The 20,891-nt window shown below is 39.5% G+C and overlaps 1 protein-coding gene across 2 annotated transcripts in view; it reads right to left on the bottom strand.

Moving 5' to 3' along the window:
- Positions 1-6,552: 6,552 nt before the first annotated feature.
- scamp1 (secretory carrier membrane protein 1) overlaps positions 6,553-20,891 on the bottom strand; it is a 74,309-nt gene continuing 59,970 nt past the window's right edge. For both annotated transcript variants that reach the window (XM_076284915.1, XM_076284916.1), the window contains exons 7-9: positions 10,697-10,798; positions 8,778-8,895; positions 6,553-8,664 (exon numbers count right to left, since the gene is read on the bottom strand). In XM_076284915.1, coding sequence (XP_076141030.1) covers positions 8,512-8,664; positions 8,778-8,895; positions 10,697-10,798 — 373 coding nt within the window. In that variant the 3' untranslated portion in view covers positions 6,553-8,511. The remainder of the gene's footprint in view (positions 8,665-8,777; positions 8,896-10,696; positions 10,799-20,891) is intronic.

Genomic DNA, 20,891 nt, shown 5'->3' with positions numbered 1-20,891 from the left:
TATTTTATTTTCTGCTACATTTACTCGCTTGGCCATGTGGGGGCGTAATGCAAGGCAGGCCCCTTGGGTGTCATCATAATCATAATATATATTAACCTGAGAAATTTCAGACCATTCATTTTAAGCAAAGAACATTTCTGATACACTTTTTGGTTGGCCAGATGGTGGCGCTATGTTAGGCATTGAAATTACACATGTGAATATCATCACAATAATGATATCTAAAATGTTTGTACACTTTCAGATCAATCACTTAAGGCATTGTCCATTTCTGGCACATTTACTGCTTGACCAGGTGGTGGCGCTATGCCAGGCAGGCCCATTGGGTGTCTGGATATCATCATAATCATAATATCTATTAACCTGAAAAGTTTCAGACCATTTATTCAAAGCATAGAGCATTTCTGGCACATTTCCTGCTTGGCCAGAAGGTGGCGCTATGCTAGGCCTGTGAATTACGCATGTGAATATCATCACAATAATGATATCCAATATTTTATAGTTTCAGATCAATCACTTAAGGCATTGTCCATTTCTGGCACATTTCCTACTTGGCCAGGTGGTGGCGCTATGCCAGGCAGGCCCATTGGGTGTCTGGATATCATCATAATCATGATATCTATTAACCTGAGAAGTTTCAGACCATTCATTCAATGCACTGTGATTTATGACACATTTCCTGTTTACGTGGTGAGATATTAAAATCATATCAAATATATTACAACATTCAAAAATCCATGCACAATTTAACATCAGCGACATCTTGGCATAATGTTTGCCAAATTTCAAATGAATCTGACAAACCGTCTAGGAGGAGTATGTTCAAATTGATCATGTGACATCAGTATAATTGTCATTCTTTCTGTTGCCAGTTGGTGGCGCTATGCCAAACATGCATTATGGGCATGTGAATATTATCATTAACATGGTCTTCAATGACCTGTGAAATTTAAAACATTTCAAGCCATGCATGGTGAATTATGACACATTTATTGTTTGTGTGGAAGGGTATTAAAATTAATAATTTCGCCATTTCGTCAAATTACAACATATCAAAAAAAGGCTTCACAATTTATAATCAGGAACATCTCGGCGTCATGTATACCAACTTTGACATGAATCGGATCAACCGTCTAGGAGGAGTACGTTAAAATTGATCATGTCCACAACACACAAAATCTCAATTACCTCACTTCCTGTGGGCGTGGCTAATGGCATGTTAATACAAAAGTTGTTTGTTTTTGGGAGTTGCATACACCCACCAAATTTGGTGTGTGTATCTAAAACTATATGCCAACCACAAGTCACTGTGACGTAAGGGGGCGCTATGGAGTTCCTGGGCAACGCCCGGTGCCAAGCTTTTATCCCTGTCTATTCACTGTACCACTTGATGTGTGTGCTAAATTTCATGCGTTTTCGACCATGTTAACCACCTCAAAATATATGCCAACCACGGGATCAGTCACCTAAGGGGGCGCTAGCGAGTCTCTGGGCCACACCCGAGGTCAAGCTCTTGTACCTAACTGCGTTGCGTGACACCTGACGTGTGTGCCAAATTTCAAGAATTTTCGACCATGTTAACAACCTCAAAAACAGGAAAGCAAAAAAGTGGAATAACAATAATAATAATAAATATAGCCGCAAGCGGCGATGGCGGGCCCGAGCACCTGCGGGCCGCAACCCGTGACATGTCGGAATCCAACAAAGCACCGACGTGGTGCGTTTGTGAAATGTACATATTTAATGCGTGTGCTAGTTGTTTTTGTATTTTATTTTCTGCCACAATTACTCGCTTGGCCAGGTGGGGGCGTAATGCAAGGCAGGCCCATTGGGTGTCATCATAATCATAATATATATTAACCTGAGAAATTTCAGACCATTCATTTTAAGCAAAGAACATTTCTGATACACTTTTTGGTTGGCCAGATGGTGGCACTATGTTAGGCATGAAAATTACACATGTGAATATCATCACAATAATGATATCCAAAATGTTTGTAAACTTTCAGATCAATCACTTAAGGCATTGTCCATTTCTGGCACATTTACTGCTTGACCAGGTGGTGGCGCTATGCCAGGCAGGCCCATTGGGTGTCTGGATATCATCATAATCATAATATCTATTAACCTGAAAAGTTTCAGACCATTTATTCAAAGCATAGAGCATTTCTGGCATATTTCCTGCTTGGCCAGAAGGTGGCGCTATGCTAGGCCTGTGAATTACGCACGTGAATATCATCACAATAATGATATCCAATATTTTATAAAGTTTCAGATCAATCACTTAAGGCATTGTCCATTTCTGGCACATTTCCTGCTTGGCCAGGTGGTGGCGCTATGCCAGGCAGGCCCATTGGGTGTCTGGATATCATCATAATCATGATATCTATTAACCTGAGAAGTTTCAGACCATTCATTCAATGCACTGTGATTTATGACACATTTCCTGTTTATGTGGTGAGATATTAAAATCATATCAAATATATTACAACATTCCAAAATCCATTCACAATTTAACATCAGCGACATCTTGGCATAATGTTTGCCAAATTTCAAATGAATCTGACAAACCGTCTTGGAGGAGTATGTTCAAATTGATCATGTGACATCAGTATAATTGTCATTCTTTCTGTTGCCAGTTGGTGGCGCTATGCCAAACATGCATTATGGGCATGTGAATATTATCATTAACATGGTCTTCAATGACCTGTGAAATTTAAAAAATTTCAAGCCATGCATGGTGAATTATGACACATTTATTGTTTATGTGGAAGGGTATTAAAATTAATAATTTTGTCATTTCGTCAAATTACAACATATCGAAAAAAACCTTCACAATTTATAATCAGGAACATCTCGGCATCATGTATACCAACTTTGACATGAATCGGATCAACCGTCTAGGAGGAGTACGTTAAAATTGATCATGTCCACAACGCACAAAATCTCAATTACCTCACTTCCTGTGGGTGTGGCTAATGGCATGTTAATACAAAAGTTGTTTGTTTTTGGGAGTTACATACACCCACCAAATTTGGTGTGTGTATCTAAAACTATATGCCAACCACAAGTCACTGTGACGTAAGGGGGCGCTATGGAGTTCCTGGGCAACGCCCGGTGCCAAGCTTTTATCCCTGTCCATTCACTGTACCACTTGATGTGTGTGCTAAATTTCATGCGTTTTCGATTATGTTAACCACCTCAAAATATTTGCCAACCACGGGATCAGTCACCTAAGGGGGCGCTAGCGAGTCCCTGGGCCACGCCCGGGGTCAAGCTCTTGTACCTAACTGCGATGCATGACACCTGACGTGTGTGCCAAATTTCAAGAGGTTTCGACCATGTTAACCACCTCTAAAACAGGAAAGCAAAAAAGTGGAATAACAATAATAATAATAATAATAATAATAATAATAATAATAATCCTTACAAAAACAATAGGGCCTTGCGCCCTTCGGTGCTCGGGCCCTAAATATAGCCGCAAGCGGCAATGGCGGGCCCGAGCACCTCCGGTCAGCAACCCGTGACATTTCGGAATCCAACAAAGCACCGACGCGGTGCGTGTGTGAAATGTACATATTTGATGTGTGTGCTATTTGTTTTTGTATTTAATTTTCTGGGACATTTACTCGCTTGGCCAGGTGGGGGCGCAACGCAAGGCAGGCCCATTGGGTGTCATCATAATCATAATATATATTAACCTGAGAAATTTCAGACTATTAATTTTAAGCAAAGAACATTTCTGATGCACTTTTTGGTTGGCCAGATGGTGGCGTTATGTTAGGCATGAAAATTACATTTGCTTAACTGTGATTATCATCACAATAAAGATATTCAAAATGTTTGTAAATTTTAAGATCGATCACTTAAGGCATTGTCCATTTCTGGCACATTTCCTGCTTGACCTGGTGGTGGCGCTATGCCAGGCAGGCCCATAGGGTCTCTGGATATCATCATAATCATAATATCTATTAACCTGAGAAGTTTCAGACCATTCATTCAAAGCATAAAGCATTTATGGCATATTTCCTGTTTGGCCAGATGGTGGTGCTATGCTAGGCATGTGAATTATATGTGTGAATATCATCACAATAATGATATCCAATATTTTATAAAGTTTCAGATCAATCACTTAAGGCATTGTCCATTTCTGGCACATTTCCTACTTGGCCAGGTGGTGGCGCTATGCCAAGCAGGCCCATTGGGTGTCAGAATATCATCATAATCATAATATCTATTAACCTGAGAAGTTTCAGACCATTCATTCAATGCAATGTGACTTTATGACACATTTCCTGTTTATAGGGTGAGATATTAAAATCATGACATATTACAACATATCAAAAATCCGTTCGCAATTTAACATCAGCAACATCTTGGCATCATATTTGCCAAATTTCATATGAATCTGACAAATTGTCTAGGAGGAGTATGTTAAAATTGACCATGTGACATCAGTGTAATTGCCATTCTTTCTGTTGCCAGGTGGTGGCGCTATGCAAAATATGCATTATGGGCATGTGAATATCATCACTCCCATGGTATTCAAAGACCTGTGAAATGTAAAACATTTCAAGCCATGCATGGTGAAATATGACACATTAATTGTTTATGTGGAAGGGTATTAAAATTAATAATTTCGCCATTGCGTCAAATTACAACATATCAAAAAAAAGCTTCACAATTTATAATCAGGAACATCTCAGCGTCATGTATACCAACTTTGACATGAATCGGATCAACCGTCTAGGAGGAGTACGTTAAAATTGATCATGTCCACAACGCACAAAATCTCAATTACCTCACTTCCTGTGGGCGTGGCTAATGGCATGTTAATACAAAAGTTGATTGTTTTTGGGAGTTACATACACCCACCAAATTTGGTGTGTGTATCTAAAACTATATGCCAACCACAAGTCACAGTGACATAAGGGGGCGCTATGGAGTTCCTGGGCAACGCCCGGTGCCAAGGCTTTTCCCCTGTGTATTCACGGTACCTCTTGACGTGTGTGCCAAATTTCATGCGTTTTCAGCGATGGGAAGCACCTCTTTTGGCATCACAATTCATCCCATTTTAGTCCGCACAAAATCCCAAATACCTCACTTCCTGTTGGGCGTGGCTAATGCATTGTACATACAAAAGTTGTTCATCTTGGGGAGATACACACACCTACAAAATTTGGTGTGTCTAGCTGAAAGTATGTGCCAACCACTGGATCAATCACCTAAGGGGGCGCTACTGAGTCCCTGGGCCACGCCCGGGGCCAAGCTTTTATGCCTGTGTAGCCATTGTGATACCAGATGTGTGTGCCAAATTCCAAGACTTTTCATCCATGCTAACCACCTCAAAAATAGCAAAAAGGTGAACAAATAATAATAATAATAATAATAATAATAATAATAATAATAATCCTTTCAAAAACAATAGGGCTTCGCACCTCTCGGTGCGCAAGGCCGTCCCGGCCTCGCGCACCGTCGGTGCTCGGGCCCTAATAATAATAATCCTTACAAAAACAATAGGGCCTTGCGCCCTTCGGTGCTCGGGCCCTAATAATCCTTACAAAAACAATAGGGCCTTGCGCCCTTCGGTGCTCGGGCCCTAATAATCCTTACAAAAACAATAGGGCCTTGCGCCCTTCGGTGCTCGGGCCCTAATAATAATCCTTACAAAAACAATAGGGCCTTGCGCCCTTCGGTGCTCGGGCCCTAATAATAATCCTTACAAAAACAATAGGGCCTTGCGCCCTTCGGTGCTCGGGCCCTAAAAATAATAATAATCCTTACAAAAACAATAGGGCCTTGCGCCCTTCGGTGCTCGGGCCATAATAATAATAATCCTTACAAAAACAATAGGGCCTTGCGCCCCTCGGGCCCTAATAATAATAATACTTGCAAAAACAATAGGGCCTTGCGCCCTTCGGTGCTCGGGCCCTAATAATAATCCTTACAAAAAAATAGGGCTTCACACCTCTCGGCGTCGGTGCTCGGCCCTAATGATGTGCCCACCATACTTAATGCTTCAGTTGATTCATGTATGAGATCACGAATGACAGACTATGAACTCATGTAAATTCCTGATGTTTCATGAGATATGAAGGAAAAAGTGTTTGAGCAAACGTTAAAATGGATAGGATTTCCCCTTTTTCATCTTAGTGAAAATTTAACTGAGAAACAGGTAGGCGGAACCAGGCTAGATTTTATCCATCACTATCATGAAACTACCCACTGATCATATCAGAGTATATAACACACTCAGGTATAATGCGCACCGCCAAAAATGAACAATGAAATTGAGGGGAAAAAATATAATATAATAAAATATATATTTAGAATAAAATATTCTAATATAACACACTGACTTTTCAGACTGTCAAACATGGCAGACCTCAGCAGCATGATAGAGAAAGAATACTAGGGTAGAGAAATGTAAGCACCTCTACTCTTCATGTACTATTACTAGTTTAAAGTCACAACTGCAGTTACTGAGAGGTGAAAGAATACCTCAGACCATTTCAAACAACATTGCAAACAGAGACAACCATCACCAGGATGTGTACTTTTAAGTTTTATTTTGTGTTAATACAATAAATATACAAAACTCAAACTACTCAACATGCAACTGAATGAGACAAGAGTGCATTTATATAATACAGCTTAGTTCATGACAACAGGTGATCAATCGACCATTTTACAAAATATACAAACATCCCTTAATTTTTTTTTAAATAACTTCAGACTCCACAGTCCAGGGACCAATTGATTTTTTTCAGTGTCTTCTCAGTGTTTCAACTACATACTTTCACCATTGATTATTGAAATGCACAACTCAATGCCACAACTCATTGCAACATGGTTAACATCATAATATCAGCCTGCTGTCTGGAATTCTCCAAATGATTCTTCGAAAGCATTTACAACCCACAAAAAAAAGAATTGAGAAATAACAGTAGAAACATACAGGTGCAACTGGTGGAAATGTATTTATAAAATAACAAGTCACTGTAGTTTAACACACAAGCACACACACAAATTATAAAGAAGTTTGAACTAGTCTGAGAGAGACAGAGATAAAACATAATTCTGTATGCCAACAGGTGAAATATGTCTGTCTTTCATCAACAGTGCTTAGCTGAGGGAATCACACTCCATTGATAATTAATAAAATTCCACCACTAATAAAAAGGACCACCACTCACACATGCACTCATAAACACGCGGTTCTTAATTATTAGCTGTAGCTTTCATTTTTCACAACTCATCTCATGAGATGGAAGTGGCTGAGACCATCTCACAGGTCAGTTATAATATATTGATTAAAAAAGTTACAATTTAGATTTCAGAGAGAAGCCTTCCACAGCGGCAGCCCTAGCAGAGTGAAAAATAACTGACAGGAGGTCTTGAATGCCTAAACATGAGTACCCAGATGCTTAATTACTTTCCTGCCATCGATGCGCATCAGCCAAACATAAAACATAGTCATACATCACAAACAATCACACATACATGTACAGTATATGCCACCAGAATTTGTTCATCAATAAACAACTGAGGCTTTCCATATGAAAGAAAAGCATTTAAATGACCTACATCCTGTTATTTAAGCTTTTATAGAAGAAAGACAAAATGATATCAAACAAGAGTCAAAGCACTTTAAATTTAAATCTTCAATATAAAGGTCCTCATTTTTAAGAAAGTAGGTCTAAATTCATCATGTTCTGTCATGCATGTGTAGAGTGCATCCTGAATGGGAATGATTTTAGGGTAATTTCTCTTCCCTTTCCAGTCGCTCTCCCATCTCTCCCATCTGATCTCATTCAAGGAAACAAAGTACAAGCAGACAAGGCTTATTACCACCTCTGTTAGGCATCAGGGCAAATCTTGGTGATGGGCATATACATTTCTGTTTAGACAACTATAGGGCCTGGCTTTGTGAAAGTAGGCTAAGAGAGGGTACAACAGAAGAGGCTCAATTTGGGAGAGGATATTTCTTTTTAGGATTGAGGGTTTAAGTACATTCTCTCTATATCTTGCCAAACACCTGACTGCTATAGGAACCAATGGAAAAAAGTAAGACGTGATCAAAAGTATGTATGTGGAGGGTGGAGGGGGGTTGCTAAGTGTGGTCAAACCTTAAAAAGACTTGAAAATGGACGAAACTTCCTGCATGCTGTTGAGAGGCATTGTTTGTGGAGGAAGGTCAGAAAAATGAAACTGGTATTCAGTCAAGAAAGAAAAAGTTCTGCTCATTTTCTCTTCATAGCACCATGCACAACCCCTTCACACACCGTATGTTGAAAGACAAAGGGCCTGGGGAGGGGGGGGGGCCGTGTAGACATGTAAAGTCACTGGAGTGCACTGAGCCAATCAGAAGGCTGCTTACAGTCATTCACTTCATGAATGGGAGTGGCTTGAGGAAGCTGGCCAGGGCTTGTGAGTACAATTAGGTGGTACAGAGGATCAGATCATATAGAGCATGGACAGAGAAAACAGGAACACTCTTCAGTGAGCCAATCAGTTGTATGCTCCACGTGTAGCACTAGATGCAGCGCTAGATGCAGCATTCGCAGCTGCTGTCTGGACAGTCTTGTTGGCCATGACACCTGTAGCAAACTCTTGTTGAGCCTTTTCAAAGCTGGCCCCAGTTGTCCGGTACAGGCCATGTACCTGTACACAGTCAAAGACAAGAGATACACAATTGAGATATACAGGGGAAGACTGTCAATTTGTTTGATTGTACAACTTAATGTCTATACTGTACTCGGGTGTGTGAGCATTACCTTTTTGAACATGATAAGAGAGATGACTGCAGAGGCAGTGAAGAGAGCAGCAATAAGGATCATGATAATGCCCACAGGAATGCTTGTGTTTAGACCAGTGAGGGCTGAGATCCAACCACTACAAAGCATCAAAACATACATACATATTAGCAAATAAAAACAATTGACCGTTTGCAAAAAACCCCGCCCATCGAACACAGATGAGCCAATGGCAGTCCAGTAGCTCCGTGCAGGCAGACATGGCCCGTCAACTTCACCTTAAGGCTCCATAGAAATGTATTGGGAGCCTTGATTTTTGTCCAGTTTTATGGGATATTATAGTGATATGAGTTGAAAAGGACAGTCAAATGACATATGTGGGATTAACGCAACACCGATACACAGAAAAATGCCTTTCAATCTTGATTAAGTTTTCTGTTTATGTTAAATTAAATTAAATTCTCTCGTCCCAGATCTCCACTATTTTAAGCAAAGGGTTACTCCTCAGCAAACCATAACGAAACAGTGCTCCACCACATCTGTGGATTAAGTGTGTTTAAAATGATTGTCACTTGGAGGAGGCTTGTATATAACTAACCGCTGCTAATAATGTACTACATGTAGCTTCATCACTTCAGAGAAGCATGGGGCTGTGCATAGTAGTGTAATATTTATTCACCATAAAATAATAAAGTTGAAGTGGCTCTGCAATGTAGGCTATGTTTCCGTTTTGGAATGTAGGCTATGTTTCCGTTTTGAAGTGGATCTGCAATGTAGGCTATGTTTCCGTTTTTTGGCAGCACCATGTTCCTTACATGACATGGCCCAGTGTCCTTGTAACATGCATGCAAGTCTATCTAGCACAGCTAATATTAATATCAGTGAATCACTCTTTCACCACTCTTAAACTCCCGTTTAAGTTTGTCACCCAACAAAGCTAGATATTAATTTTTATACATGTGTCTCCATGTCATACTGCTGTCTTTCAACGGATTGTAAATGATTGTAAATTAATTTAGGTCCGTGGCTCTCTAAAAGAGCCTCTTGTGCTGTAACTTTTACAGACAGTCTTAACAGCTACCATTGAATTTCTAGACAACTCCGGTCTGAGTTTGACTGGTGTAGTAACAATAACTAGGGGGCGTGGCTTTTGCGAACGGTCAATTGAACATTCAAAACTGAGAGGTCATTTAGCAGCTTCATAGTAGTGCATTTAGCAGCTTCATAGTGCAAATATTTTTCAGCATGTGAACAACAACAAGCTTTTTGCTCAGGAGAAATAATAATTAAATCTGGAGATAACAACAAACACAGTTTTTTATACAAATATTCCAACTAAAGACACAGGGAAGATTCAAGGCATTTGCATAATTAAAAAACATTCACAATTCAAAAAAGAAAGTACAGTTTATCTCCATAATTGACATATCAGAGAATGAGTTTGATTTTGGCAAACAATGACTCCCTACACTGCAAAAACAGTTTATCTAATAAAATCTATCCAAGTGTCTTATTAATCTTATATCAAGATCAAAAAATCTAATTGGTATTGTTTTCAGTATAAAGAGACTTACCTAGCACTTTCTCGTAAAATCATGTGACTTAATTTAAGAAGAGTTTGACTTCTTTTAAGAAGTCTCATCCTGAAAGCAAGTAAATTTGTCTAAAAAACAAGCAAATTTGTCTGCCAGTGCGTTGAGTAAATTTGTCTCGATAAGACTCCTTAAAATAAGTAAAAGTCAAATTAAGTCAAAATGATCTTTCGAGAGAGTGCTAGATAAGTTTCTTCATACTAAGAACAATACCAAATAGATTTTCTGATTTTCTAAGATAAAGAACTTTTTGCAGTGTACTCCTTTGGATTCAATCAGCCGATATCATTTCTTTCACATATCCGTTATCACTATTTCTTTCATGTATTTTTGATCGGTGTCACTCACCTTGCTCCCCAACCTGCTATACCAATGGCTTGAAGCACATGAACACCAAACTGGCAGATGTACACAAAGAAGAAGACAAAGAAACGGAACGAGCTGTCACTCCTGGGTATGAGAGAAACATAGATGGATAGAAGGTCAGAGTAGTTTTGAAGAAAATGTCATTACACTACATATTTCTTGACTTTTTACATCTCATTACAAACAAGATTTCTTGTCATCTTCTTGTCCACAACACCTCTGCACCACACCCCCCACCCCCATATTCTCATGCAGACTTTAAAAGGGGGTGCTGACAGAAAGTGTTATATTGGAGAAACCATGTTTTCAAAGATTCAAAGGCAAACCACCCAGATCATAGGACTAATCCTCCACTACTTTCTCAGAATTATTCATATCTTCAAGAAAAGGGCCATGGATCTTAAAATGTCTTTTTCGATCTTCTGAATACCTTATTTTATCCAGTGACATCTTCAAGCCTCAGAGATTGTTTGGGTGGGGTAATCTCTTTCCAATTTAATAAGATGGAACGGCATTGTTGCAATAGGTAAAGCAATTATTAGCAGTGTATCTTGATTGGGAATGAAATGAATGCGAAGAAAATTACTTTATGAATTAACTTTAAGACATATTTGACTATCAAATTTCAAAAGATGTGCAAGACAATGTCTTCTTCAGAAATATAGCTGAATAAAAAACTGAAATAAATGCTACAGCAGAAGTGCATAACATGTAGGACAGATGATAATGGGCATAACAAACTAAAAATACTCTATGTTCATTATCTTTGAGTTCAGTTGAAAATAAGGAACAGAAATAGCCTAGTCCAGGAAGCACAGATAATGTCTTACACAGATCTCTGCTGTCCCACAGTCACTCAGGCATACAGGGCTTACAGGGCCAAATAGAGAGGGTGTTTGTACCAAAATTGTAAACTCGTGCTCAACCCATTAGGGCAGCGGTCCCCAACCACCGGGCCGCGGATCGGTACCGGGCCGCAGGACATTCCTAACCGGGCCGTAGCCTACGACATGAGTTAAAAAAAAATGCATACAAATTAAACTAAATTTAATTCGCAATAATGTCACGTTTTTACATGGCATAGGCCTATATGCAGTTGTTTGATTGCACGCATGTTTGCATTTTGCAAGGTCTATTTTCTTACGTCTGTCTGTCCCGCCTCAACACTTTTACATATTGCCTTCAGCGCTGCGCAGCCTCAGGTCAGCTCACTTCACTTGATCAGTTCTTGGCGAACGGTAGTGTCACACGAAGTTAACTAAACTGCTAGAATGAGCAACAACAAAAAACAAGCATCTTTAGCAGGTCACTGGTGTACTGGCCAGAGTGTTTGAGTTGCGAGAGCCGCTGCAGAGATTTCTTACAGAAAAAAAGTCACCGTTAGCTGCACATTTTAGTGATGAGGACTGGGTGTCAAAACTCGCTTACCTGTGTGACATATTCGGGTTGCTTAATGACCTGAACCTGTCACTCCAGGGGAGAATGACGACTGTCTTTAAAACTGGCAGATAAAGTCGCTGCATTTAAAGCCAAGCTTGATTTGTGGGGACGACGAGTGGACCGTGTATTTGATATGTTCCAAACAGTAGTGGGTTTTGGGAGAGACTGAGGCAGGGCCCTTTCTCTCGCAGCTGGTGCGCGATCACCTTGTTGCGCTTTCCAATGAGTTTGAGCGTTACTTCCCATCCTCCAAAGATCCACGGCAAACCAATGAGTGGGTCCGCAACCCATTTGTCAATATCCAGAATAGTCCTAACTTGTCAGCGCAGGAGGAAGAGCAGTTGATCGAAATTGCTTAAGAGTGTGTATAAGGAAACCTCTCTGGCGGGTTTTTGGATCAAAACCAAAGCAGAATATCCCGAGATAGCCGTAAAAGCGCTGAAAACGTTTCCCACCACGTATCTACCGGTATGCGAGGCCGGGTTTTCGGCAATGACTGCAACTAAGACCAAATTGCGCAATCGACTGGACATTTCAAACACACTGAGGGTGTCACTGTCTTCCATCACCCCCAGATGGAAGCTTATTGTTGCAGGAAAACAAGCAGGGCTCCCACTGATTATATTCGTAATGCACATTTAGTTCCCATGTTTTGTTCCCGTTCCGTGAAAAACAAAATAGGAATCAAACCGGTCCATGGTACATAAAAGGTTGGGGACCCCTGCATTAGGGGAATTAATCATAGCAATCTTATTATGATAAAAACATCTTCGGTAAAGCAAACCCCTCCAAAAACGCAACTTAAAGGAAAAGTTCGGTGTGATATTGACCTAAAGTGTGTTGAAACATGATACAGAGTGTGAACTTTTGTCTCATAGCTCATCTCGGCTTTCCTTTGCTGAATGCTTTGGATCATTGTCCTGCTGGAAGGTCTAGCCATGTCTAATCCTCATTGTCCTGGTGGATGGCAAGATTCTCCCAGATAAAATGGCTCCATTCATCATTCCTTCAACTGTATGAAGTCGGCCAGTACCATGAGATGAAAAACAGCCCCACACCATGATGCCTCCACCTCCAAACTTCACTGTTGGTATGGTATTTTTAGGGTGATGCACAGTGCCATTTCTCCTCCAAATGGTGTGTAGTATGACATCCAAAGAGTTAAATTTTGCTCTCACCTGACCAGAATACATTCTCTCAGTATTTCATAGGCTTGTCTAAATGTTGTGTAGCAAACTTTCAACGAGCTTCGACATGTTTTTCTTCAGTAATAGAGTCGGGGTGAACGTGCATAGAGGCCATGGCGGTGGAGTGCATTACCTATGATTTTCTCTGTAACAATTGAACCTGCTGCCTCCAAGTCTTTCTGGAGCTTTCTCCGAGTGGTCCTTGGCTCTTAATGTTTGGATTTTTTTAATATGTGTGGATTACCTAAGTTAATACTAATGTCTGTAGAAAATTTCATGTGAATAGCCTCACTGGAAGTATACTTACTGAAAATTTTTTTGACGTGTTCAGTACATATTTTTTACCCGCTGTAATTTAGCTATTTAAACTCCTCAACTATTGAACTGTTCAGCCATTCCAACTGTCAGTTGTCATTTATGACTCCCAGCAACTGTTTTCTCTGCCTACAACTGTTTCAAAATAAAAGTCCTCACTACAATAATTTCCTATTAAATAATTTAACAATTGTAACTGTTTCCTCTGCCCACAACTGTTGGTAATTCCTCTGAATTACATTTTCTAGTTAATTTACACCTATCAACATATTAGACCTCACCTCCACAATTTCCTCATCAAAATCTACAACTACTCTAGTACTCACCACTGCATGAAAAGTGTAATTTTCGTCAGTAAGCGGCACTGTAGATTGATGTGGAAGTTCAGGTTTACAACTGTATAAGGCAATTTGCAGCCAACACCGAAAACTGCCGTGAATTGTCAGAAATTGAATCAGTTTTGCGCAGACATGCACATACATTGAATGAGCGCTGACACCACTACCCCCTAATTGCATGTCTCATTATTTGATAACACTAAATTAAGAAATATTTTCTAATCAGGAAAATGTTTTGTTTCTTTTTCTTTCGGGCCCGAGGTTCCATAATAGGCTACCATTCAATTGTGCCGCAAATTATCCGTGGGCAATCTCCTCGTCGAGGAGGCCCTAATCCTGTAGATCATAGACAGCATGCTCTGGGAACAGAACACAGTTGCCTGTCTAGTGTAGCCATGGGTCTGTCTATAAGGAAAATGACAAGTGTCTTAATGCGCTTTGGGGTCCAACGTCAACGAGACCAGTGGCTACCCCACTTTTCGGGAAAAAATAAAATGTCTCATTTCCCGACGCACCACAAAACATCTTGCCTATTCGTCTGGGGCTTTCTATAGTTTCAGTAAGGGCTGTATCGTGAGAAAAACAGCAAGAACAGAATAGGTTGATGTATTTCACATACTGTAACCTGCTGTCCAAACCCCCTGCGCACGGACACCTAACATTTCATTCGTTGCCTACATCTTTTTTTGTCTTATTCAAAACAATTCTTGTAGGTATCCATTACTCTGCTACCACAAAAAGTAATTGTCACTTACACGCGCACTCTCTATCTCCCTCTCTCCTAAAAATGCACATTTTTGTCGGAAGATCATGCTTGAGTTGGGGGGTGGGGGTCGTCTCACCTGGCGAAAATGCCTGTATTTCTTTTCCAATTGCTATTCATTTTAGCGAATATTTATCACTGATTCTTGAGATAAGGGACAAAAGTGACAAACAAAAAATTGATACTACATTAATTTGAATTGGATATCATCATAAACATAGATCTCATCTATCATGCCTGAAAAGGAACAGGTTTTTTATTAACCACTTTTTATAAAAATTGACATTTACTGACTTAGTAACTTGTCATTTGTCAACTCCCGTCTGACACATGAAAATATGTTTTTTTGTATGTTTGATCAATTCAACAACACTGTAAAGTCTTTTAAGTGTGTAGAAATGGTGTGCCTTAGCAAGGTTTAGTGATAAATTGCATTGTATACACTTTTAATATCATTTTACATTGTTTTTGAATAAGCCATTTTAAATTACCTTAATTTAGTTTACTATTTTTAAATTTTTAATATATACAATCAGTGGTTTTGTGCACACAAGACACTGATGCATGTAGATAAGTTGGTGTTTTAATGTATGAACACACTCAATTGAACCAATGAAACATACATTTTTTTATTAAAATGAAAAACCTCCATTTTACGGGGTTGACATACAACTGACGGTGTTGACACACAATTGACGGTGTTGACAAACTAATCTAGAATCAAACTGATTAAAGATATTTACCTAGTTTTGACATGGCAGTATCAAGGGAAAGGGTATCAAACTTCAAACAAGAGTTTCTACAGGACCTCAGGCAAGTAAGTTCTATGATTTGCTCCAATTTCTCTCAGCAAGTAAGTAAATCATTACTGCCTTCGGTGTAGAGCTAAGTATTAGATATTTATATATAATAGTTTGTCTAACCTGCGGGACTTGGGCATTGGACAAGAGGTGTTGAACATGCCTACACTCTATGAAGTCCATAACATCAGGGGCTATGGCATAGAGCTCCCTGGTCTGGCTTGCTTGGAGAGGACAAGCTGTCCCTGTCAGTTTCAAAATCTTTCACTGGACAGAAACAGACATCCCTCCTCCTAGCCTAGTCGCCTGCTGTAGTTTTACTGGTCACCTTGCTATTTTATAGTTGTATCAGGTAGCTTAGTTGACTTTACATTCTCCTATGTGGGCCTAACACTTCAGCCATTTGGAACAGAAGAACACACCAGAATAGGCCTGCTTAGTAAGCAGGATTTGATGGCTGCATTGCAATTCAATGCGGAAGTAATCCAAGTATTCAGAATACGTTACTCAGATTGAATACGTCACAAAATACATATTTGGGCATGTATTCTGTAACTTTTTGAAAGTATCCTTCCCAACACTGCCTACATCTCATGAGTCCCATGCGCTTTCCCACCAGTGGAGCTAGTTGGCTAGTTGATCAAACTTTTGCCAACTTAAGTAGCAAGGAATTCACGTGGAATCGTCGCAACTCTGTCATCATTATGTTAAGCCCGCCCACCGACTCTACACACGATATGATTGGCCTGATCGAAGTTTGATTTTTCCAGCTCACAAGCCAACAGAGAGTTGCTAGACTACCCTGGCTGCAAATTACATTTGCTGCTGCTAGGGTACGTCTAGATTTCTAGGCTTAATTTAAGAAGACGTTGACTTATTTTAAGGAATCTTATCAAGACAAATTTACTTAACGCACTGGCAGACAAATTGGCTTGCTTTTAGGACAAATTTGCTTCACCCACTGGAAGAAAGATTTGCTTATTTTCAGGATGAGATGTCTTAAAATAAGTCAAACATTTCTTAAATTAAGTCAAATGATTTCATGAGAAAGCGCTAGGTAAGTCTCTTTATACTGAAAACAATACAATCTAGTTTAATAATTAATAATCTTGGTTAGATTTTATTAGATACGCAGTTTTTGCAGTGTAATGCCAGTTGTCTGTGACCGGATTTGTCGGGTCTGTGCCACATGAGTTGTATAATTGCTTCTCAGCTCTTGTGGAAAAGAAGATATCTCCTAATGTTGGGAGTTCCGATGTTGGCTTCCCGTTATCATCCTCTCTGTTTCTGTTCATGGAGAATCTACAATCATTTTATCTTTTAGTTTGACATTTGACTTTTCTATTTGAGCCTTCTTTTTCCGCCATTCCTGCTTTCTTAGTTTGTGTTGCTCTTTTGTTAATTTCTTAACCTTTTCTTTCAATGCTTTTATCTCCCTTGCATGTCTTTTCCTGGTTTTTCTCCTCTCTCTCTCAGCTGCAAGGGCACGCTGGGTTGAAGTAGGCTCCTCAACAGCCTGGTCCAGAGGACATTCTGGTGGGGTGTCTATTTCATTTAGCCATCTATTCTGCATAGCTCTGGACCTTTTCTTTGCTTTCCTCCAATACTTTCTGCGGTGCCTTTTTGCTCTGGGTCCTAATTCTCCTACTTTTTTGTTTTGGACCCTGTCCTTCCATTTCTGTCTCTCCATTTCTAACTGCTGTTTACTGTCTAACTGTCCCTTCTGGGTCTGGGTCACTGTTAATTCTTTCTCTGCCTTTTCTCTGGTACTGGTACAGCCATGTCTGCCTAGAGTACAGATAAAAACAATACTTTTTATGAGTTATTTGGCATTTGGGTAAATTAAGATGTTTTAAGTCAATCAACATGCATACTTAGATCATATTATCATGTTATGTAGTTGTTAATTGTTACACATGCCAGGATATTGTCACTTAAAAAGTGAAGTTGCAGCCCTCAACTGATGTTGATGTTGTGTTTTGTCATGTCATGTTGTGTTTTGGCCTGATGCGCCACCCTCTACCCATCTATAATCACAAAGTCAGTAGTGTTTCGGCATCCGGGTTGGCAACCTCGAGGGGGGAGGGGATACACCGCTCTACAGTAATTTGAAAGTGACTGCAATACCAGTTTTGGCCACAATCTTACATATGGTTCCTTTAATCATGTGTAGTAGATGGTAGCCATTTTGATTTTCCTCAGTTGCCAGCTGCCACTAAACTAAACCAAAATACCAACTTTTATTTCAAACTTCTTGATTGAATTCAGCTCTACTTTGAAGACAGTGTTGACACATGAAAGCTGTGACCACAGGGATTTCAACTTGTTTGCTGAATATTTATTTTTTTAAAAACACTTACAAGAACATGTGTTGGACTGCTGCATCCATCAACAGAAAGAAGTCAAAGGGGGTCCTCAGGGTTAAAGCTGACCAAAATATGCCTGATTAATTTCGAATTTGAAAAATATCTGACGGAGTTGACATGAATTGAGGACATATTTTGAAAGGCTGTTGTTAACGTATAAAATAATGCAATGTTCACTTTAAGTATTTTGTGATATTTTATTAAGCCATTTCATTAAGCCAATTAACCTCATAATCATATTATGCAATTAACCTCATAATCATATTAAGCATTTTAAAACGCTTTATTTTTGCAGTTTGATACTGTAACCTCTGCAGAGGACGAGTTCATTTGCATGGGCTTTCATAGTACAGTGCCGGTATTTTATGAAATTACTATGAAATAATAAAAACATAGCCAAAACTAAGAGTCTAAACATACACAAGTCTTTCATATCCAACTTTTAAAGCCTTTTTAAATTAAATAATTTATTGTTTTTTAAGGGAAATTGCAACATTTTGATGGGGGACATGTTTTGTCCCTTATCTCAAGAATCAGTGAATCAGTCAATCAAGAAACTTTTATATTGTATAGCCTACTATGTCCTTCTGATTGATTCGTGTCTTCGTGTCGTGATTTTAATATGGGAAGGAAAATATTCACGACACTTTAAGTGTTTTTTGACTCAATTTACCCCTGTAGCGTTCGATGCAAATTATGGGCACTGCACTCCGAGGGAGATTGTTGAATAATATTTTCATTATTGAATAAGTGTCGGGAATTTTTCTGGCGTGTCTCTGCTGGCTACTGTCATGGAAATAAGCTGGGGGAGGGGAGCTAGTGGCGTAGCATGTCTTCTGAAGTGCAGAAGTCAGCCTCATATGGGGGGGGGGGGGGGGGTGGTATAGGCTCCAGCACTGGGGTTGGTGGCTCCCATCTGAAAGTTTTTAATTTAGGTACAACAGCAATACAAGGTGTGGCGTGTGAGCGTCAGAGCAAGGAGTGGCGTGTGAGCGTGTGAACGAATTGAAATGCGTGTCACACACAAAACCATTATAAAAAAAATAAGAAAACAAGTAAGATGTGCTCCATGGTATACCACGCAGACAAAAACCCTCAAACAAAAAGCGTGTAAACTAGAACAAAAATGGCGCACCACTAAATTGGAAGTCTTTCGCCAAACATGCAGAGATAGCCTTATCACCTACAAAAAAGCACTTAACGAGGCAAAGCCAGCCTACTATTCCTCGCTGACTGAAGAAAATAAAAATAATACAAAATTTCTCTTTACCACAATCTCCCGTCTGACGAAGAGCCATACCGAAGTAACCCAATCTATCCCGATAAGCCTAAACAGTAATGACTTCATGAACTTTTTCAATGACAAAATTGAAACAATTAGAGAAAAGATTAATAACCAATCAGTCTCACCAAATATTCATACTCCATTGCTGAACAATAGCGAAAACATAATAGAATCACAGATGAGACCTCGAACAACATTGAATTAATTTACACCTATCAACATATTAGACCTCACTTCCACAATTTCCTCATCAAAATCTACAACTAGTCTACTAGACCCTATTCCTACCCATCTTCTTAAGACTGCTCTCCCTTTCTTGGACAATGCTTTGTTCCAGATTATAAATAATTCACTGGTATCAGGGCATGTACCACAGTCATTTAAGTTATCTGTTATTAAGCCATCCCTCAAAAAACCTAGCCTTGATCCTAACAACCTAGCCAACTATAGGCCTATATCTAATCTCATTTTATGTCAAAAATACTAGTGTCCAAACAAATTAGTGCCTTCTTGCATATGAACAAAATCCAATAATTATATCAGTCTGGTTTCAGATCTCCTCATTGCTGCCAATAATGGATATATATCAATATTGGTCCTTCTGGACCTCAGTGCTGCCTTTGACACCATAGACCATGACCTACTACTTCACAGGCTTGAAAATTTGATAGGCATTAAAGACTCAGCACTCGCCTGGTTTAGATCATACCTTTCTAACCACCAACGATTTGTACAGGTTCACAATAAACTATCTACCCAGACTATAGTAAAATACGGGGTGCCTCAAGGCTCAGTACTAGGGCCCCTGTTCTCCTTTTCCCCTAGGCTCTGAAATTAGGAAACATGGCATTGATTTCCATTCTTAAGCTGATGATACACAACTATACCTTTCTATAAAACCTGATTTTAGCCAAACAGAAGTCATGGTTTTAGGTCCTAAAAAGATGAGGGATATCCTATCCTTATCACAGGCTACATATAGTGATCTTCCACTATCCTGATCCACAAGTAGGGCTGTCACTTTACGTTTGAAAATCGATTGCACAATCGATTGGACCAAACAACACAAGTTTCGAAAACTAAAATAGGGAATCAATTTTAACCAAATATCTACACTATTCATTTTAAACAAATTAAACAAATAAAAAAGGATAGATGTAACAAAATTCACAAACAAGAATATAAGAATATAAAAGAATTCCGAAGTGCAGTAAGCATTGCGAAAGCTAAAAAGAAAATTCCCACCAATTTTACGCACCGGAAACAGCTTTTTCAATCAGCTGCTGTGCTGCTCGTGTTTTGCCAAAAAAATGGAGGACAACGCGATCAACCTGTGAGACATGAGAGAGACGAGTGATAGGCCCTAATAACTTGAGAAGTTCAATGTGGAATTACTTCGGAGTTTTGGTATATCAAACTATGGAGAAGAATAAAGCGGTAGGCTATGCAAACTGTAAACACAGACACTGCTACGGCAGTCCACCTGGCTGTTTTTCGAGAATGTTGCACTCCTGTTTGTCATTGTGCATGAAACTTCACGCCAATAAATCATCAGAAATATTGCTGGCTTGCGTCTACAAGCAAAATGCAGCTGCTCGCACACTCACTAGAACTAAAAAATAGGAACATATTTCCCCTATCCTAGCATCCCTACACTAGCTCCCTGTTAAAAGTCGCATTGAC

This window comes from Alosa pseudoharengus, unplaced genomic scaffold (assembly GCF_046254945.1).
Source record: "Alosa pseudoharengus isolate Yale_2024_CS ecotype anadromous, Long Island Sound unplaced genomic scaffold, YU_APseudo_1.1 YU_APseudo_1.1_scf_14, whole genome shotgun sequence".
In the NCBI taxonomy this organism is placed as follows: domain Eukaryota; kingdom Metazoa; phylum Chordata; class Actinopteri; order Clupeiformes; family Clupeidae; genus Alosa; species Alosa pseudoharengus.
Note: the sequence above shows the minus strand (reverse complement) of the source record. Positions and strands in the feature narration are given on the sequence as shown.